Raw genomic sequence first — 22,325 nt, forward strand, 5'->3', positions numbered from 1 at the left:
CCCCTCTCCCTCTCCCTCTCCCCGCGAGGGAGGGCTCCCGCGCGCCGGCACCGTGTCGCCGGCCGCCTGCAGGCGTCTCCCCAGCGAGGGGCGCGCGTCCCTGCGCCGTGGCCGCTGCCCACAGCGCCGGCAGCTCCGCGCTCTCCCGGCCGAGGCGCACACTCGCGCTCGGGGCTCCGGGCGCGCCGCTCCCCGCTCCCCGCGCGCCCCGCGCTCCCCGCCGGGCAGGGGGGCATGGGCCCGCGCTGCGGCCGATCGCAGGCGCCCGCGCCCCGGGGTGCGGCGGGCAGCGGCCCCTGACGCGGGGCTCCCGGCTGCCAACTTCGCGCGCGGAGCTCCCGGGCGGGCGGGCGGGCGGGCGGGCGCGCGGCGGCATGAAGACGAGCCGCCGCGGCCGAGCGCTCCTGGCCGTGGCCCTGAACCTGCTGGCGCTGCTCTTCGCCACCACCGCCTTCCTCACCACGCACTGGTGCCAGGGCACGCAGCGGGTGCCCAAGCCGGGCTGCGGCCAGGGCGGCCACGCCAACTGCCCCAACTCGGGCGCCAACGCCACGGCCAACGGCACGGCCGCCCCCGCCGCCGCCGCCCCGGGGAGCGGCCCCCCGGGCGCCGCGCTCTACAGCTGGGAGACGGGCGACGACCGCTTCCAGCTCCGGCGCTTCCACACCGGCATCTGGTACTCGTGCGAGGAGCAGCTCGGCGGCCCGGGTGAGCGGCGGCCCCGGCGTGGGGCTCGGAGTGGGGAGGGACGGACGCGCGGGGTCCCCGGCTCGGCTGGGGAAGGGGCGAGTCTCTCCGGTGCCGGCCCGGGCTGTGGGGAGCCGGGCGCGCGTTCTTGGCGGCTCCACGATCCCCCCCTGCCCCCGTGCCGCCCCTCCCCTGTCTTTCGAGGGGCGCGCGGTGCACCGCTTCCAACCTTACTAGGGTTGGGGTGCACCCCCGCCGCCCACCCACGCCATTCTCCCGGTCTCAAAGCTGGAAGGAAGGGGATTGATAGCAAAGCCCAGGAGTTTGGAGTTGGGGGGACCCCTGGGGGTGGTCGCCTGGAGCCCCTGGTGTCCTGGACCTTCTGGGTTGGGGAGGCACGGGAGCCCACAATAGGCTGGAAGCCGCCGAGCCCCGAGTAGCTCCGCCGGTATCCTCTGTGGGGTGACTTTATTTTTCAGGAGGCAGCAAAGCAAGCGTCCCCGGTTCGCACCCCGTCCTGTGTCTGAGTATCGCCTTCTCTAAGCTGGCAGGGGGCACGCCGGGCTCAAACCAGTGCTCCAGCATGGGAAGATGTCACAGGGCTGGCGACCTCCGGGTCACGCTGCTTTCAGATCTGACCTGGAGGCCCCCCAGCACACCGCGCTGCGCCCCAGGGTTCCTCCTCCTCCTCCTCCTGGGGCAAAGCTCTGGGCAGGCTGTGCAGGGCACGTGGAGGGAGAGCTGGGCGCGTGTGCAGGGCTGGCATGTGCGGGGATGTGAGTAAAGACCAAGGGAGAAGGGGACAGGGCTCTGGCACTGGCCTGGCCCACCCGTAGGCAGCTTCGGTGACCTTTGTCCCAGGCTGGTTGCCCTGCCATCACTTTCCTCATCTCCCTTCTCACACCTGGCACAACCCACAATGTGCTGTGCCCACTTTTGGTCCCCAGCAAGCTGTCTCTTGTCCCATAGGATGTCACCAGGAAGGATTGTGGGGAACTCATTCTGTGCTTGTCCCCAGCTTCTGTCAGAGTGAGGTTTTATCATGAATTTGTAGGATGGGACAAACCCGTTTTTTTGGGGGGGAGTGCTACCTGTTCCATCGGCCCATGGGGTGCTCCAGGAAACTCTCCTGTGACCCCTGTGCTGTGTTGGTTCTTGGTCACAGTGGTGGATGCAGGACCCACCCTGACGAGTCCCCCCTCCCATAGACCGCTACGTGCTCTGGGTTCTGACATTTGATTGTGAAAATATTGATTTCAAACAATTCTGGCAAAATTCCCTGGGCTCCGCTCTGCCAACCATGCCCCTCCCACGAGGGCCTGGTGAGTCCCGGGACATCAGGTGTCTTCCTGGTGCCCTCCCCCCAGCTCTCTAGGGACCCTCAGAATCCTGCTCCAGGGCTTTCTGTCCCATCCCTTCCTCTCCTGGTTGCAGCCACCCTTGTGTGGAGCCTCCAGACTGGCGTGTCTCTGGCCTGAAGGTCACGGCCCTGTTCTTGCTGATCCTTACCTGCTGCTGGTCTGGGGCTCCGCAGGGACTAGTTAGACCAGAACAGACACTGCGAGTCCTTCACATGCACCAGGCTCCAGGGAAACTTCTCACTTGCTGCATCTTTTGGATCCTTGCCAGCTCCCTGCAGGCAGTCTTGGACACCCACTAAGCAGGCAAGGAACCAGGGGCCCACAGAGCTGGCTGGGCCCAGGTTGCTTTCTTAGGGGTGGACAGAAATCAGGGGGACATGCTGATGGAAAAGAAATATGCAGGAGGGGCTGGGGAATGGGGTGAGTTGGGGCAAGAAGCTTAGCTTAAGACTCCCGGATCTGTTGGTGGAGAAGTAGCTGGTTTGGGCCAGGACGGTGGTTGATCAGAAGAGCATGGCTCTTGCATGTGTGGGAGCTTGGGTTTGGTCCTCCTCAGCACCTTAGAAAACAAAAAAGCTATAGACGGTTAGTCTGTGGGATAAATCAAACAAACAGTTTTCTCTTGTCTCTGGATTACTGTTGGCTAGAGGTCGCTACTCCTGGAAAATCGCAATTTTCCTCACTGAAAGCTTAGAAAACATTTATCAGCCGGTGTGGGTGAGGAATTTGGGAGGTTTGAGCTGTAATACTCTCCAGCCCACCCCTTGGCACCTCAGTCGTACCCACCTATCCTGCAGGGTGTCAGTGAGTACTTCAAACTTTGTTGCTATGACAACTTTTTTTGAGGGTAGAGATAATATTTTTATGTTTTGCTTGAAGATGAAAAAGCACTTTAATAACTCCTAACCGAGATCCTGCTTTTTTGCTCAAACTCCCCCAAAACTCAAGGACTGACTGCTTCCCTTCCAGTCTGCAGAATCATCAAGAAAGTTCTAGTTGCTTTCGTGCATAAGCTAACAGTCACCAAGCCCATCCTCTCCTGAGAAAGGGGGAAACACAGGACGTGTCTGGTAATTTCTTTCCGGAACTCCAGAACTCCTTTCACCTCTGGGGCAGCTGGGGAATCCAAGAAGCACTTCCCCCCACAGAAGTTGAAAGTCGACAGCCCCATGGCAGTAGCTGCAGACCTCAGAGAGGCCCTCTCAGCAGCCCTGTTCCTTGAGGGAAGGCCCCCACCTTGATGTGCAATCACCCTTTGGGTCAGGTGTGGGAAAGGCACTGGGCAGATGAGGGGACAAGCCAGTGATCATGTGATGGGCAGCACAGCTGATGCTGGTCTGAATTGTGCGTAAAGTTTGGGACTGATGAGATTCCAATTCTGGGAGACCTGGGGGGAGTGTCTCTTTGAGTGTCCCTATGCCCAGTCTTTCAGTGAGGTCAGAAACTTCCCTAGTGCCAGACCAGCTCTGTCTGGTCCTTTCTGGGCAGCAGATTTTTTTTTCTTTTCTTTTCTTTTTTTTTTGTTTTTGTTTTTTTTTTTTTGTTTGTTTTGTTTTTGTTTTTGTTTTTGGGTCCCACCCAGCAGCACTCAGGGGTTACTCCTGGCTCTATGCTTAGAAATTGCTCCTGGCAGGCTCAGGAGACCATATGGGATGCCCGGATTCGAACCACTGTCCTTCTGCATGCAAGGCAAATGTCTTACCTCTATGCTATCTCTCCAGCCCCTGGGCAGCTGATTTGGAAAGGTTCCTTAGCTGGAGCCTCTGTACAGGGGATAAGGGTGCAACCGAGGTACCCACTGGGTGAGTGCTCCCAGCTCCTCTGAGTGACCCGTGTCCTCAGGTGTGTCTGCACCCCCACCCCGTGCTGCTCTGTCACTTAGAGGCAGAGCCATGTCCTCTCCTTGGGTTGCTGCCTGGTCCTTCCTTTCCTTCTAGAAGGCTATTCTAGACCCCACCAGCTGACCTTGGGAGCTTTGCAGAGCGAGTTCTGAGTCTCTCCTAACACTTGGCTTGGAACTGAATCCCTTGGACCTAGGTTAAATACCTGGCACTTGTGCCAGGGTCCCTCGAGCAATGTTGGGAGTGACCCCCAAGCACTGAGCTGGGTAGCCTCTGAACACAGCTGGTTATGGGTTCCAAACCAAACCAATGTCCCGAAGTTGACCCTTCCCGCCACAGGTTTCTTGTTTGCTCTTTCTTTTGCCCAAATTCAGCCTTACCTGCCTTCCGCCATTCAGAGTGTGGGAACCTAGAAAGAATGGGGGAAGACCCTGCTTCAAGTTTCTCCTTCCTGCTGCCCCTTCTCCTTCACGCAGGTACTTCTGCCCTTCAAATCCGTGGCTGTGCTTCACCAGTGGTTGGAAGTCACTAGTAGGGGGATTTGTGTCATGATAGTGGCATTTCCAGTCAGGAGCACCTATCCTCAACCCCAGGGTCCCAGGTTGGGCCTGTCAGCCCTCAGCTTTGCATCTCTTCCTCCTGCTCTCTCTTGACCTTTCTTTCTTTCTTTTTTTTGTTTTTGTTTTTGTTTTTGTTTTTGGGCCACACCCGGCGGTGCTCAGGGGTTACTCCTGGCTGTCTGCTCAGAAATAGCTCCTGGCAGGCACGGGGGACCATATGGGACACCGGGATTCGAACCAACCACCTTTGGTCCTGGATCAGCTGCTTGCAAGGCAAACACCGCTGTGCTATCTCTCTGGGCCCTCTCTTGACCTTTCTGTGTGGCAGGAAATGCTCCTTCTCCAGATGGGGAAATTCATGCTCAGAGAGATCAAGTGACTTTCCTAGGGTCATGCAGCTACCATCAGCAGGTTGGGAAATGTGGTTAGATAGAAGGTTTTGAAACCCAGCTGGTCTGTGCACACTCCCTTCCCAATTCATCCAGGCTCCGGGGTCCTGCTCTGGGCATTAGCCCTATCTCTAGTGAAATTGCTGGTGACTGGAACAGTCACCAGGTCCTATCCCCAGGTCCTTTTCTCTCCTTCTGTGTGAAGTGCAGGTTTGGTTAGACACAATGGAGGCAGCAAAGCTCCTGGTGAACACTGAGCACCAGGTTTGGGGTAACAAACTTGGGGGTGCAGTCCCCAGGTCATCATTCTGCAGGGTGACCTTGGGCTGGCACTTACACTCTCAAGACCTTTAGTTTCCTGGCTGGAACTTGGGGGGAGGGATCTCTTTCTCTTTCAGTTTGTTGTTTTTATATAGGAAACATGCCATAGATTTTTGCCTATTGATTTTTTTTAGCTCTGGACTTCGCTGATTTGTTTATTGTTTCTCAGAGTGTTTTAGCAGAATCTTTAATTTTATTTTAGTTATATTATCATGTCATTTGCAAATAGTGAGAATTTAGTTTCTTTTCCTATTTGAATCCCCTTAATTTCTCCTTCCTTCCTTCCTTCCTTCCTTCCTTCCTTCCTTCCTTCCTTCCTTCCTTCCTTCCTTCCTTCCTTCCTTCCTTCCTTCCTTCCTTCCTTCCTTCCTTCCTTCCTTCCTTCCTTCCTTCCTTCCTTCCTTCCTTCCTTCCTTCCTTCCTTCCTTCCTTCCTTGTTTTTTTTTTTTTTGTTTTTGGGCCACACCGGGCGGTGCTCAGGGGTTACTCCTGGCTGTCTGCTCAGAAATAGCTCCTGGCAGGCACGGGGGACCATATGGGACACCGGGATTCAAACCAACCACCTTAGGTCCTGAATCAGCTGCTTGCAAGGCAAACACCACTATCTCGCCGGGCCTTTCTTTCTTTCTTTTCTTTCTTTCTTTCTTTCTTTCTTTCTTTCTTTCTTTCTTTCTTTCTTTCTTTCTTTCTTTCTTTCTTTCTTTCTTTCTTTCTTTCTTTCTTTCTTTCTTTCTTTCTTTCTTTCTTTCTTTCTTTCTTTCTCTCTCTCTCTTTCTTTCTCTCTCTCTCTCTTTCTTTCTTTCTTTCTCTCCCTCTCCCCCTCCCTCCCTCCCTCCCTCCCTCCCTTCCTCCCTTCCTTCCTTCCTTCCTCCCTCCCTCCCTCTCTCCCTCCCTTCCTTCCTACTTTTCTCAGGGGGTACTCCTGGCTTTACACTCAGGAATTACTCTTGGCAATGCTCAGGGATGCTGAGGATTAAACCCTGGTCGGGGGCATACAAGGCAAGCACCCTCCCCACTGCTAAATTTCTGGCCCTTGATTTCTTTTACTTACCTCGTGGCTATGATGAGAACTTCCAACACTTTAATAGCTATAATAGTGGAGACAGTGGACATCTCAAGGGAAGGCTTTCAGGGATGTTGGCTGTAGTCTTATTGTAAGTGGTCATCATGTCTTGAAGTATGTTTTTTCTACTCCTGTTTTATTGAGTGCTTTTTTTTCCCTATCATGAACAGATGCTAAATTCTGTAAAAAGTTTTCACTGCATCAGTTGATTAGTATCAACACGTGATTTTCATCTTTCTATGGTGCATTACATTAATTAATTTGCATATATTGAACCATCCTTGCATCCCTGGAATGGCTGCTAATTGATTGTAGATATGATCCTTTTGATCTATTGTTGGGTTTGGTTTGCTTGGATTCTGTTGACTATCTTTGCATAGATTTCCTTTGGAATATAGGTCTATACTTTTCTTTTTTTAAATTTTAGTCACTGTGTTTTACAATACAGTTAATCTAGGGTTTCATGCATACAAATTCCAACACCACACTCTCTACCAGCATGTCTTCCCTTAGCCTACCCACTGTAGTTTTTGAAAAAAGTGCTACATGTCTGCTTTTATTATTAGTGTGGTGTTGGTTTCAAAGAAGCTACTAGGAAGTGCTCTAGTTTTATAATATCTTGGAAGAGCTTGAGGAGTATGGGCAGTAAGTCTTCTCTGAAGGGTTGTAGAAAGAATCTGGCCCTGGATATTTGTTCTTGGGGAGATTTTAAATTACATTTTCACTTTTCTTTCTTGTGATCGGTCTGTTAGGATTTTCTATTACCTCCTGATTTGATCTTGGGTGTATGATTTTAAGAATCAATCAGTTTCTTCTAAATTCTCTAGATTTGTCCCCAGTAAGCTCTTAGGACCTTTTGTATTTAGAGATGTCTGTTGAGTTTCTCCCCTAGGTGTATTTGAGTTTCCTCTATTTTCCCTGCTGCATCGATAAGGATTTGTCAGTCATGTTTATTTGTGACCATGTGGGTTCAGCACATGATGTAGATGCTCAGAGCTGTGTCACAGGCAGGTGGTACCTGTGTGATCCACCATTGTTGCAGGGCCATTGGATGAGGAACCAGCTCTGGAGCCTGAGCTACCCCTGGCAGGTCTGGGAAAATTGTGGTTTTTTTTTTGGGGGGGGGGTCACACCCAGCAGTGCTCAGGGGTTACTCCTGGCTCTACGCTCTACTCCTGGTAGGCTCGGGGGACCATATGGGATGCTGGGATTCGAACCACCGACCTTCTGCATGCAAGGCAAATGTCTTCCCTTCATGCTATCTCTCCAGCCCCAGGTTGTGGGCTTTGATGGGCATAGCAGGTGCCCGCTATTCCCCTGCAGACACACTACTCAGGGGCAGCCAGCACTCAGGGTCCTCAGCTGTGGAGCACAGGATCCCCTGATCTCAGCAGCTCTTCACTTAGCATCGGTATAGACCAGGCATGTCCTACTTGCCTGCCCTGCGCCCTCCCCAGGGTCTTCCTATTACCCAGACTTCTGTGGTCTTTCTCCAGGAGCAGATGGAGGATCTGTTCACAGGGGCCCCCTCCTCTGCCAACTCCCCCTATCCTGGAACAGCTGGCTCAGTCTCAACTGGATCCACATATACTATGCAGGGCCTGAAGCTTCCACTTTCCCCCTTAGCTCTCTGACCTCCTGACCTGCCATACTGCCCCTCACACCAGTCCCTACCAGCCCCAGGGCCTTCACACCCACTGTGTTCTCTTCAACAATGTTTGTGAAGGTCCAGCCCTACAGTGATTGATCATCTCAGCTGTGGGTCATGTGGGAACCATGAAAACCTCTGATAACATTGCATCTACAGCCATGACCTTGGCTAAAAGCCACGTGCTGACCCAGGTGGTGAGTCTCCAGTCACGGTCAGGAATTGGACCCCTCAGCACTGGCTCCCCCTTAGGTTGTCTCTCCAGACTGAGTCCCTGTCCCTAGCCTTGGATGTCCCTTGTACACAGCAGGAGCCCTCATTCTCCCCAGACACTGCAGCTGTGCTTAGGTTTCTGGGTTGTGAATCCGGGATGTTGGGGTGAGTCCACTGGGCCCATGACATTGTCATTGGCCAATGGCTTTCTGGTACCTGCTGCTGGGACCCACAGGAAGCTGAGTTTCCTTGGCCAATGGGGTTTCCCATACTTGGTTACCCCAGTTTTCTAGGGAGCAGGCTGAAATGCAGATCCTCAGGCAAGCCCTTGGCCTCCTACTGGCAGGCTTTGGGGTGTAGCTGGAATCTGTCCCACAGGCTCCCCAGAGGGCCCTAAAGCCTATCATTTTGTACACTGGGGAGATGGTGGCAGGTTGTGCTGCCACTTAGATTGTGGGGCTCTTTAGTGGTATCTACAGGGCCCCTTGCTGTCACACCCCTGCTCCCAGCCCTTCTCCCCTGAGACCTCTCCTTCACTATGCTCTGCCTTGTCATCTGCCCTGCTAAGGGCATACTTGGGCACATCCCTCTTGGGTCTCAGCCTGGAACCCATCCCACCTCTGCCCACTCCCTTGGTCTCTACTCTCTGAATGTACTTTGCTTAGTGGGGTGTGTTTCCCAGTAGGCTTTTCCTGGAGCACCTCTGACCTACTGCACTCAGTGTCTCCCTGTGGCAGCTGGGACAGGACATGTGGTCCTGAGGAGAGGACTTGGGGTGCTCAGTCATGCATGCTTACCTGGATATGTTCCAGTGACTCTGCAGTGGGTGGTGGGGTGTGGGCCTGGGGACAAAGTGACAGGCAGAATCAGCAGCACAGATTTAGGGAGGGAGAGCTGGGGTTAGGATTCCCCAAGTTTTGGCCAGATGCCCAGGGGCACTTCAGGAAAGCATGAATGGAGGCTGGGGAAGGCCCCCTGGTTCTGAGGAAGCTGCTCTGGTGGGGACGAGTTGGTCAGTGGTGGGGTGGCCTTGCACCTTCACTATGAGCTGGAAAACTTGGCCCAGCATCCCCTTCTGAGCACAGCATTACTGTGTGGGCTCAAGGGGCTCCCTGGAGCTCAGCTCCTCTGGGTCTATCAGAAAGTCTCCCTCGAAGGAGAGAGTGGGGGGGAGGAGAGAGATGGGGAACAGAGAGAAAGGGATACAAACACTAACACCGTGATGTGCACCAGGAACTAGAGAAAAGGTGACTTACAGGGGAGAGAAACAGCACACATGTGGACATTCATACATACACGCACACACACACGCATGTCTATAATCTGTGCACACAGCACACGCACAATAGACACACATTCACATTGTACACATGTACACAAATGCATCCATATCCATATGCACTCAAATGGACATGTAGGCATATCCATAATGCATACACTCACACATGCACACACACAAGGCACTCACATTCATGCATACCACTCACACACATTCTTACACATACCCGCACAAGATGCTCATACCTATTATCTGTGCACACATGTTCCCACAACACACATATACGCATTCACAGACTCACAACACGCAAAGGTACATATGCACTCATCCAATGCAATTACCTATGCATTCTACATGCATAGAGTCACATATGCACAGTGTGTACTCATGCGTGTATACATTCTTATACATGCACACAACACAGAGCTGTGCCTTTATTATGTACACACATCACAACACATACACACGTGCAAATGGACACACACAACCCACGTGTGCACACACAGGCACATACGCATATGCAATAACACACTCGCAAGACACCCATGGACATACACACATGCATGACCCCATGCTCATGATCACATGTGCGCTTGCACATATGTGCCCACACTCCTGCTGGCTCCTGCTAGAAGTAGGTCGGAGGTGCTGATCCTTCTCTTGTCGCCCATGCTCTGCTTCAGTGACTCTAGACCATGTCCCAGCATGTCCCTGCTATCATCCTGTCCCTGCTACCTACAGGAACTTAACCTTAACCCTCGTCCCCAGGAAAAGAATCCTCCCAGTGGCTGTGAGACTCTCCTCTGCTTCCTGTCCCCCCCACCTCTCTCTTCTGCTTCCTCTGTCCCCCACCCCAGGGCTCTCAGCCTGACGCCTCTACCCCCATCTAACAATGCCCCCTGTGTGAGCTCTGTCCTAGTCCAATGGGAAGACTTTACTCACCCCTGCACACCTTCTTTCCTTGTTCAGCGACTTCCCTTCAGTCTTTCACTGCTGGCTCCAAAAGGACCAAGCATCTGCCCCACCTTGGTTCAGAAGTGCTACCTGTGCTGGGAAAGAGGCTCAAAGGGCCAGAGTCCTGTTCCATGCAATTGCCCCAGACTGATCCCCAGTGATCTCCCAGCACTGTGAACCAGGGGTGGCTTCTGAATACCCCAGGCATGGCTTGACACCAGAAATGTCTGTAAATAATCCCTGTGCCATGGTTGTTTTATGACAAGATCCTCAGTCTTTCTGGGTAAAGGGTCTCCCCCAAACTGTGCCCTCAGAGGAAGGTGACCTGGGGTTCAATTCTACACTGCCTTGACTTCCCTCATGGATCTGTAGAACTGTGTTGTGTGTGCCCTGAAGCTTGTGCCTTGGGCTCTGTTGGTCCTAATTGTTATTTTCAAAGGCCCCACTCAAAGGTTCTGCTTCCTGGGTATAGGAAGTGGACAATGAGGTCACTCAGAAGAGAAGCCTCCTTCCTCTCCAGCCTTCTACATTTACACGCACCCTCCTGGATTATCCTTTGTCTAGTTCCCAGGCTCCAAAGTGCATGTTCTAGAACAAGAAAGGCAGGAGGCTGAGTATATATGTGTGCATTTAACTTTGATTTACTTCTGTGAGATACTCTAGTAGCATGTACCCACAGAGCTGACGTTTGGGGGCACAGATGACCAGAGATGACTTAGGCTTATGCTGTATAAGCTTCAGGTCAGAATGTTCCAATGTGCTTGGAACCCAGGTGGGGAAACGACTGGGTATCCAGGTTGGGGAGCTGATAGGCCTGGTCATTTCCATTTTCTTCATGTACTGTGGGGTGGGATTGAGAGACCCTTTGGTCTCTTTCAGAATCATGTTCATCTGGAAAGAGTTATCCTTCATTGTTATAAGAGAAGATGTGGAAGGATTTTCCTAAATCCTTCTTCTCATCCATCCATTCGTCCATCCATCCATCCATCCATCCATCCATCCATCCATCCATCCATCCATCCATCCATCTATCCATCCATCCATCCATCCATCCATCCATCCATCCATCCATCCATCCATCCATCCATCCATCCACTCTGTTGTCATTCATCGATCCATTTATCTGTCCACTGTCTAACCATCCTCCCCCCCTTTTTTTTTTCACCCACTGATGCTCAGGGGTTACTCCTGGCTATGTGCTCAGAAATTGCTTCTGGCTTGGGGGGGACCATATGGGAAGCCAGAAATTGAACTGAGATCTGTCCTGGATCAGCCGTGTGCAAGGCAAATGCCCTACCACAGGGCTATCGCTCCGGTCCCTTCATCCTTTTATCATCTATTCATCATCCACACATCCTTCCATGCATCTATTTTTCCATTCACCCATCCTTTCATCATTCACTCATCCATCACTATCTGTCCGTTCATTGATTATCTATTTGTCCATCTTCAAGCCATCCATTCATCATGCACCATCCACCCATCCATCTACCCACCATCCATACCATTCACCACCCATTCTTCTACCCATCATTTATCCATCCATTCACCACCTATTTAACCATTACCCATCCACTGTCATTCACTTATCCATCCACCTATCCATCCACCATTAATCCATCCATCAACTCTCCATCTAATCACCTACCCATCCATTCACCATCCACTTTTCATTCCTTCCACCATCCATCCATTCATTCATCATTATTCTTCCATCTGTCTACCATCCATCCACCCACCCACCCATCACCTTGAGGAACACCCACTCTGCTATGCACCAGAAATATCTCACCTTCTAGTGAAGAGAGTGAGCAAATAATTTAAAAACAACAGATAAGTGACTTTACACAGTTGTCATGTTCTAAAACAGGGTCAAGAGTCTCATAAGGGGATTTTGTGAGGGTGTCAGGGCCTCATCTTTGTCAGGTCATTGCACTGAGCCCTGTAGGGCTCAAGAAGGGAGCTCTGAGGAGTGGGGAGCAGAGAGCAGCATTATGGGTAGAATAGACCTTGGTGATCAGTTATTTCTGTGTTTCAAATATTTTTCAAACCATACCTGGCAGTGCTCAGATCTTATTCCTGGCTCTGTGTTCAGGGATTGATCATTCTTGGTGGTTTGGGGGAACCATACTGGATTCAGGGGATCAACCCAGGCAAGAGTTCTACACACTGTACTATCTCTTTGGCTCTTTAACTTCTATTCTGGCAGGACCCTCAAGCAGTGGGGAGGGGGCCTCAGGGCCATTCATAGTGGTATTCAGTCACCCTAGGCTGGTGATATGGTACTGTTCAGGTCCTGAAGTACAGAGTTATCCCTGATAGTACTTGGGCCTTGTGAGCTGAGTCCCAGGTTCATGCAAAGAACCACTGTACCATCTTCCCTGCCCCCAGATTGTTATTTCTTGAATCAATTTTTCAGTGAGTTATGTTTTCTCAAAGTAATTTATTTGTTGAGTGTTTCAAACTTATTTGCATAAAATTCAGCACAGTATTTTTTTAAGATAAAAAAAGGCTCCTTTTGATTAGTTTCCCTTTTTCATCCCTAATCTCGTGTGTTTGTGTGTTTTCTGTCTTTCTTTTGATTTATCTTGCTGAAGGAGAGTGGTCTTGTCTCTGATGAAATTGCTTCACATTTTTCCAAAAACTGTTTTTCCAAAAAGAGCAAATTCTGAGGCTGCTCTGGGCATCACATCCAAGGCCCCAGCCCTTCTCTCCTCCCTGATTCCAGTCCTGGTGCAGATGGTTAGTTCTGCTGCTTTGCTGCCCCCATTTAGTAAATTCCCCCCATTTAAAAGAACTGACGTGTCTGTTGAGTCTTTTGGTTTAAGTATTCTATCTCGTGCTTGATTTCTTCTGGCTTATGGTTTGGAGGAGGAGGAGGAGCCTTCCAGCAATGTTTTGGGAGGGGTGCTGGGGTGTGATTCTTACCAGAAGATAAGGTAAACGCTGAAGATGCAGGGCTACTTAGGCGCTGAAGTATCAAGGGTTATCTGGGCAGCTGGTGTTGCTGAGAAACCTCCGGGGCTTCCCCTGCAGTGCTTGGTGGACCCCATGTTACTAGAGATCAAAGAGGGTGGGCTACAGGCAAGGCAAGCATTTTATTCCCGTACTATCACTCTTGCCCCTTAGTTTACTTTTGGAAGATGGTTTTGTTAGTATTCTTAGGTATTTGAATGGAAAATGCCCCCACTTCACCATTAAAAACAACACAAGACTTTTTAAGGATCTGAGTTTGCCTCCGTGGACCATTTTGGCCCCATCTTGTGAATTTCAAACCACAGGGCTATTTTTTTCCTCAAATTATTTGCAAAGTTTCTGAAATAATCATTTTGTTTCTAAAAGTTTCTAAAATTTCAGTTTTGTTTTTGCACTGACCCAAGTTAGTAGATAGAATATCAACCCATTTGTCTCATTTGCTCATGTTTTGGTTATTAATGTATAGTTTTACTGAATGGTAGATAATTTAGCTCTTGTAGTCTGACTTTATAATCTTTTGGTAAACGTCCTATTTGAAAAGCAGAGAGAGTCTCTGTATGTTTGGTAAAAACAGCTTTATGGAGAATTTTATCCAAGGATGGCTTGCTATTTATTTCGCTTTACTTCCTGGATATGCTGAAAGCTGAATGAGGCGGGTCAAAGTCTTTTGCTTCAATAGAATTCTCTCCATTTTAACTTGTGCCTCTGATAGTTTTTGTTTTTATAAAGCCTGAGTCTATGTTATTCATCACCGAAAAGAAAATTCATGACAGTTATATTTTTATTGTGGAATTGTGGATTTTTTTCTTGTCAAGATAAAATGACTGTTTTCCCCTCATGAATGCCTTTGGCTTTGAATTATATTTTTCCTCTTTAATACTGCTATCCCAGCCTTCTTTTGTTGGGTCCCCTTGATATTTCTCTTGCTAGTCATTTTATTAACTTTGCTGCGACTTCCTGTTGAGGTGTATGCAGAAAGAACAGTCAACGGGGCAGCCTGTATTTGGTTTCTGGTGAGGCTTCCTGGGCCTCGCATTTTTCTCATCAATACGTCATTCTGTTTTTCCTTAATGCTTTCCATTCATTTCTTTCCTCTTAGTTATTTGTTTTGTTTTATTATCTTTTACTCTCTAGATAAGGCTTTTCTTTCCTGAAGCTTCAGAAAGCAAACACGCTGCTGTTAATTCCATCTTCAATGCTTGGACTTCTGCGTCTCTAAGAAGGAGCGGGAAGCAGGATTCACATCTTTGTGTCTTCTCTGGCAGGATGAGGAGACAAGCTGCTCTCGAGTTCTGCTTTTATGCTCATTTTTTGTCACAATAATTGCCACTTGATCCCATGATTAACTGGCTTTACTGCTAATTGCAAGGCTCTTTAGTTTTCTTTCCCTGTTTTGAGTCACATCTCGCATGGCTCTGAGGGCTGGGAATGAAAGTGTGTGTGTCGGCTGTCCTCGGGCTCCATATCCTATGCTAAAATTTGACTTTTTGCTAGACACTGGGTGGTGTTGCTGAGGATGGTGGGGCCTGGTATGCACATGCCCTGGGATGTTCATATGTGAGTTTGTGTGAACATGAACCACACATGCATGCATGTTAATGGTGAGTGTGTTGTGTATACTCATTGTGCATGCATGCCCTCACACATGTAGGGTGTGAGCACCTATGAGGAGCATCTGTTGGGATTTGTAGCACTAGCCTGGGAAGGCTGAGGAATAGTGTGTGTGTGGGGTTTCGGGGGGGGGGGGGCAGAGCCCGGCCAGGAGGAAGACCAGAGAGGGCACATGATAGGGGTGAGTGAAGCAGGGTGGTTGAGGGGGACAGGGCTGCAGAGGCAGGATGAGGGATTCTACTTTCACCCCACTATCACCTTATAACTTGGGCTTCTGTATGGCTTTCTCTGGGTGTATGTATGAACCTGTGAAGTTGGAAGAGAGAAAATAATAGGCCTAGAGGTCAGAGACCAGAAAACAATCCCATCTGAGTAAGTGGTGCTTTCAAATAATGAGCCTGGCACAAATGGAAAAGTAGAAATAATTGAGAATTGAATGCCATCAAGTCTTCCTAAGCTGATCTCCACAGGCACTGGCCAATTAAGACACTCGCCTTCATATATTCCATGAATGAAATGCTCTAGTTTGACGATGAGAGGAGCAAAAATCATACCAGATATCAGAGAGGAAGACGTGGCCTGAAAAGGGTAAAAATGTTAACACGGAGCTGCAATTTGTGTTAATTAAGCCACATCCAACTGTGTGCCACTGGTTGTGTGTGCCAGCAGCAACCAGTTTAAATCATTGCCAGACAGACATCATAAAACACTAGGCAAACCCATGGGTATCCCTGGGTAATATGGGAATCCTTGAACTTCATTTCTCTTTAGCCAGTCTCCAGACCAGGCACTGGGGCTACTCAAGATGGCTGGAGGGAGTTTAAATCTGGCATTTGCTTCTGGGTCAGTGTTGTTTTGATGAAGCTCTGGGGAGCCCTGCTGTTTGGACCCATGCTTTGCTCCAGCTCCCCACCCTGTCTGCTTTAGGAGGCTTAGTTTGGTTCTCCAACATCCCCTATGGACTTCTGGTGGGGCATCTGGAGGTCAAACTCACAAATTTGCAAGTCCCCTCTTGGATCTGCCTTTTTCTGAGTTAGAGGTTAAGTAGAGGTGAGTTAGGGGTTAAGTTGAGTTAGGGGCTCCCTAGAGGCTCTGTCCTCCATGGAGGTGTCTGTGCTGAGTTTCTCTCTGGATCTGTGACTCTCTGTGTCCTTCGAATTCTTCAGTGTTGAAGAAGCAGTTTGTCCCATCACTGTCCTTCTCTTTGACATCTCAGCAGAGCTGCTGCTGCTTTTCGGCTTGTCTTGAATTATTATTAGGGCACATCGGTGGTGTTCACGTGACTCACATGACAGACTGGAGCTGGAAGTCCAACCTCGTATCATTCTCCCATATTTCACGAGTTGGAAGGTTTAACCTACAGCTTCAGTGTCTGAAGTTAAAACTCTATGCCTTCTGGGGCCAGAGAGATAGCACAGTGGTAGGGTGTTTGCCTTGCACGTGGCCGACCTGGGATCAACCCATATGGCCCCCTGAGCCTGTCAGGGACAATTTCTGAGCACAGAGCCAGGAGTAATCCCTGAGCACTCCTGGATGTGGTCCAGAACAAAAAACAAACAAACAAAAAAGCCCAACCAAATAAAACAAAAAAAAACCTCTATGCCCTTAATTCTCCTACTCTCTGTTTTGGGGTCAAACCTGGCTCAGTGGTTGGGGAGGTCTCTCCCAGTGATGCTCAGGAGATCTTGTGGAGTTGGTGATTGAGCTCAGGCCTCCTGAATCAGCTCAAAAGTGTGAACCCCAGTCCTCTGAGCCCATCTTTGGCTCCTTCCTACTTCCTTGGCCTCACCTGGAAGGGGCCCTCCTTGCTCTTTAGCCCTGGAGTCTAGCTGGGTCCTATTGGGGCACTGATGTGGGAAATGTGGGGCCTCCACTGAGCTTGAGGAGGCTTAGGCCTCTCACCAGTCCTGCTTCTGAGAGGAACAGAGATGCCAAGAGAAATCAAGTATCTCTCCACCTTGTGATCTTCATCATGATGCCCAGATGCTGGTTAAATAAATGTCTCTCTTTGGCTTCATCTCAGGACCGCAGTGTCCCTGGCCAACCTGGGCAGTGTTATGGGGTCCAGCTGGCTGTTGAGGTTTTCCCTCTGCTTTTGTGTTTTGTGTGCATGGCTTTGACAGCCTCGGCTGGCTCCCCTGGATGGAGTTTGGGGCCCATGCCCATTGCCTGAGGCTCCCCAGGTGCAGACAGCAGCTCTCTGTGGGTCTGGGTGTTCTGTCAAAGCCTGTCTCCAGGCCACACCTTGCCCTCTGCTATGACTGTGTCACTCCTCTTGGTTCTGTGTGGTGACTTTGCCTGTCTGAGGATGGAAAGGTCTCCCCAAAAGAAGGGCAGGAGTGTTCCTAATTCTCCTCTGTGCTAAATTTCTTCTAGCATATCCAAGTCACTGTCCAGGAAGTCCTGGGGTTCTTTTCAGGAATAACTGACATTTTACGACTCTGTCAGAGCAGACAGGATGGTGGTGAGGATCATATGTGCCCCTCGGCCTTTCTGCTCATCAGTGCCCTGAGAGCTGGTACTGTATCATCCTCTGGAGCCCAGACCTACTGCTCAACTATGGGGTTCAGGGATTCCCTTATAAGTGGCTCTTGTGCCATAGGGTGGATGCTGGATCTCCGTACCCACTATGGGGACACACGCTGTTCTCCTGGGCTGTGCCAGGAGGGGCTGGTGGAGATCCTGGACAGGAGGCCCAGATGCTCCCGGTTTGTCTCCATCTCCTTGACATTTGCAGGGGGAGACTGTGCTGAGTAAAGGGGAGGGAGAAGGGAGATTGGCAACAGAGGTGGATGGGGAGGGGAAACTGGTAAGGTGAAGATGGAGGGGAGATGGATAGGGGATAGGGAGGAGAGATGAGGGAGGGGAAGAAATGGAGGGGAAAGGAGAAGGGGAGGGAGAAGGGAGGGAAGGGGAAGCTAGGGTAAGGAAATGGGAGAGGGAGACAGGGGAAAGGAGATAAGAAGGGGGAAAGGGAAGGGATCTACGGTAGGGGCAATGGGTTTTGGGGATGGAGGAGTGTAGACAGGTGAGGAGGAGAGGGCAGAGGATAGAGAGGGCAGCTTGGGTAAAGGAGAGGGGGTGATGGGGAGGATTTTAAAGTGGGTTGAGGAGGGGGAGATGGAGGAGGGGGAGTGGGAGTTCTCCATCCCAGCCCTGTGGGGAAGTTTGCACAGGAGAGGCCAACCCTGCCCATCAGTGCTCCCCATGGCCACACTAGCTAGGGTGTGAAGGGCAGTCCTGGTCCTCTGTCCCAAAGATTTTTCCATCATCAATTCTGGGGATTCTGGGCAACACTTACCCCTCCGTAAATTGGGGATGAAAATGTGGATAGAAATGTGGCTGGAGAGTGAGAGTGAAGGTCCCCAGTGTCCAGCAGTGGCTGTGTTCATCTTCCTTCCGTGCCCAGGTGGGAAGGAGGCTAGATGGGAAGAGCCTTTGCATAGTGGCCATCAGCCCCACCTACTGGGATTGGGGATCCCAGAGGTGCCTGCAACCTTGGAGGCTGAGCCCAGTGGAGAAGCTTCTAGTTCTGGGCTGGGCCTTGCCACTTCCCAGGTTCCCCCAGCTGCAGGGGCTCTTTGTGCTGCCTGAAGGCATCTCACCTTGCAACTGAGGGACTCACATATTCATCCTTATTTCTGGGCCACACTTGGTAGTTCTTTGGGGTCTCTCCTGGCAGTGCTCAGGGGACCATGTGGTTCTGGGGACTGAGCCCAGGATTTCCCATGTGCAGAATATGTGCTCTGGCCTGAGCTGTTCCCTCAGTGCTGGCACATGGACCAGGAAAGATCTGTACGGAACGTATGCCAGGCACTGGATTTTGGCAGGAGTGTGGTTTGCTAATGAGGATTCAGTCCTGCTAAGTCTCCTCTTAGGAATATTTCTCTTGGAAGCGGACATGGTGAGGTGGCAGGTGAATGGACAGGCCTGAAGTCCAGATTATGGGGCAGACACAAAGGAGAAGTGGGTTTGATGGGCCCAGAGCTAGTTTGGTGTGGGGAAGGGGTAACACTTCCCTGATGACCAGACTTAGTGCTGTACTTTGGGGGACCAAGCAGTAGCAATATAGCACCCTGGAAAGAGCAGGTATGGAAAAGAGGGTGTGGCTGGTCAGGTTAGGAAAGTGCTGGGTCCACTAAGAAGGTGGACTGAGCAGTGGGGGTGGAGATTGGTGTGTGTGCAGGATAGGGATGGAGGGTTTGTATGTGCAGAGGAGCTGTAGGAGGTAGTGGGTGGTAAGAGCTGGTGGGCATAGGGAATGGTGTATATAGGGAATTTAGGGGTTAATGGAGTATAGGGGCTGGTGGTGTGTAGGGGTGGTAGATGTAGGAGGTTGTGGGGTGTAGGGATGTGAGGTATTGGGGCTGGTGAGTGGAGGGGTTGGTGATTTGGGAAATGCTTTGTGGGAAGCACCGTCATGCCCGGTTGAGCTGGACAGAAGGAGGGAGAGGGTGACTCCCTGAGAAGCATGTAGGGTGTTCTGAGGGAGAGTGAGCAGAGCAGATCTGGGTAAGTGAGGGATTTGTTTGGGAAATGTTAAGGTCCAGGTACTCCTGCTGCTTCTCAGCTACTGAGAACTGAAGACAGAGTCCGGATAAGCATGTATGCAAACCTGTGCCTGCGCACACACATATGTTCAAACATATACATGCAGGTGCATGTTGTGTACATGCATGCAAACCTGCGCATGCATTGTGAAAATCTGCACACGCATAGAAACACCTGCAGCCACATGTGCCCATGTGAGGGCCTTGCCTGTGTACAAATGTGCATGTACGTGTGTGCGCGTGTGAGCACAGGTACTCCTCTGAGGTTTCTCAGCCTGGCCCCGTTCTAGACAAGTTCCTTCTCTAGTGTGTGGGGCTGTCCTGTCCTGTCGGACGCTCAGGAACTTCACCCCTTTAGCAGTTCAGCCCAGGAGAGCCCACAGGGATCCAGGATGTGTGTGTGTGTGTGTGTGTGTGTGTGTGTGTGTGTGTGTGTGTGTGTGTGTGTGTGTGTGTGTGTGTGTGGCCCTGCCAGCTCTCCCAGTGGGTGATGGTGTCTTTCTGGGCTTGCTTTTGTGCTGCTGGATTTTCTGCTGCACCCGTGATTGCTCACAGTGCTCCCCACAAACCTTAGACTCTTACTTGAGTTACTCCCAACAGCCTTGGGAGCTGATTGGAACTGGTAGTGATAAGAGACCAGGTTTTTCTCATGTCTTTTAAAAGTGTCTGTGTGTGTCTGTGAGTGAGACCTTGGACAGCTTCTCTGCTCTCCCTTTCCCCATTCCATTTCCACCTGGTGTTTCCCGCCAGGGGCCCTGGGCCACCCTCCCAGCTTCCTGTGTTCCCCACATCCTCCTAGGGAGGATCAGTGGATAATTGGGGAACTTGATCATAGTTTTTGGAGGCATATCCAGGAGGCGCGGCAGCATTGCTGTGTCTAGGCTGCTGTGGAGTCGCTGTCGATAATGAGGAAACATTCAGCTGCTCTAAAGTGGCCGCTTTACCAACAGGCGCCTTAAAGAAGGCAGCCTGGGGTGTGTGGGGGGGGGGAGGCGTTCAGCGTAGCTGGGAGGAGAGTGGGGTGCTCATGGCTACAGGGATCTGAGGAGGATGTTTTGTGCAGGTTCAGCGTAACCATGGAGACAGACTCTCCCTGCTTGGCGGGCCCGTGCACTCCCGCACTGTGCAGCCGTGGCCCGGAGAAGATCCCCACAACCAGGAGCAGTGGGGTTGGGGGGTCCTATTTCTTCTTGAGCTGGCGAGAAGTGAAACTATGATTCCTTATCTGATAGGGAAAGCCAGTGCTTTCCGCCCGCTTTGATGTGGGATTCACCCCTGTCTTAGGGCATGATCCCTGAATTGCAAGTGCTCCAGAGGGGAGTGGGGCCTCCTGTTCTGCCCTCAGCCAGTATTCACTCACCCTGGCAGACTGGCATGTGTGGCCAGGGCATGAGCCTGGTGTCTCCACCCTGGTTGGCCGCAAAGTGCTCTGGGTGTGTTGGCGCTGCCCAGCGCAGGCTCTGTGCCAGCCTTGTTACTCGCAGGTGACTGGGGGAGGCAGAGGAGGGGCCTGGAGAGAGAACAACTTTCCAAGCTGGGATTATTATTATTATTTTTTTTTGAAGCCACCCACTCCAGCCTCACTCTCGGCTAATTCTGAATGCGGAGCCCACTCAAGGTTCGGTTTCTGGGCCCGAGGACCTGGCTACTGACCCAGTTGCCCTGCCCTAATGGACAATTTTTCTGAGATGTGCAGAGTGGGAAGGGGTAGGGCATAGTCCCTGAGTTGGGGTCACCCTTCCTTAGGGAGGGGTGTGGGTCCCCATCTGCAGCAGGAACTCTAATTCCGGAGCTGACATTTCCAGTCTTGGGCAAAGCTCGGCTAAGGCATGAAGACAATTTATTACTGAGCCACTTTCAGAGCACTATGCCTTGTGTGGAGACAGAGACTGCTTTCCTGTTGAGGGTGGAAGTACCTTCTACTATTTCAGGGTGCAAAAGGGCCCCTGAAGGCCTCTTGTGAAGAAGAACACTTGGGCACATGAGGGATTGTCATCGGCTTTGTGCTCCATCTCTGAGAGGAGCTGCTCCAACTTTATTTTCATGTAGAAGACCTTGCAAAGTGCCATTTCAGAGACACTTTTCTTCAAAATACGACTGGGAAGAGAAGACATGGTCTTACATGTATCTGACTTGAGTTTGATCCCTGAAACCCCATATGGTCCCCTGAGATTGTCAGGAATGGTCTCTAAGCCAGAAGTCAGCCCCAAACACCATCTATGTGACCCTCCCCCCGTGTTTGGCTGTGATCAATGTGCCCATGGGGTGGGGGGCAGATCAGAGCGTCTGAGTCACTCCTGGTGCAGTTGGTGAAATGGATGGGCAGAGAAGTCATTTGCCTAGTAAAGGGGTGCTTGATGGTGAGCAACTCTGACCATGTCTGGCCCCAAAGACATGGCCCCAAAGACCATGTCTGGGACATGCTGGGTTGTCATAATAGGGGTGTGGGGGTCACTGAGCACAATTGCCAGGAGAGTCACATATCCCAGAGCCATGCCAAGAAGGCTTGGAGGTGTCCCATGACCCATAGCTCTGAGGATCCTGTAAGCTGTGTCCTGCCCAAGTGTCTACTCTACACACTAGCCTGATTTGAAAGCTTTTCATGGGCTGATGCCATGGAGGAGCCTTGTCCTGGTCAGGGTACCTCCTGCCTCCTGTGTTCCTCTTTTTTTTTTTTTGTTTTTTTTTTTTTTTTGTTTTTTTTTTTGGCTTTTTGGCCACAGGGGTTACTCCTGGCTTATCTGCTCAGAAATAGCTCCTGGCAGGCACAGAGGACCATATGGGACACCGGGATTCGAACCAACCACCTTAGGTCCCAGATCCAACCACCTTAGGTCCCGGATTGGCTGCTTGCAAGGCAAACACAGCTGTG

The 22,325-nt window shown here is 51.1% G+C and overlaps 1 protein-coding gene across 1 annotated transcript in view; it reads left to right on the forward strand.

Moving 5' to 3' along the window:
- The first annotated feature begins 358 nt into the window (after window positions 1–358).
- The window catches only part of GSG1L (GSG1 like), a 163,516-nt gene continuing 141,549 nt past the window's right edge, over window positions 359–22,325 (forward strand). Inside the window, exon 1 of the mRNA XM_049787815.1 lies at window positions 359–708. Within this exon, the coding sequence (XP_049643772.1) occupies window positions 375–708 (334 nt within the window). The 5' untranslated portion in view covers window positions 359–374. The remainder of the gene's footprint in view (window positions 709–22,325) is intronic.

Source organism: Suncus etruscus, chromosome 15, assembly GCF_024139225.1.
Source record: "Suncus etruscus isolate mSunEtr1 chromosome 15, mSunEtr1.pri.cur, whole genome shotgun sequence".
Lineage (NCBI taxonomy): Eukaryota > Metazoa > Chordata > Mammalia > Eulipotyphla > Soricidae > Suncus > Suncus etruscus.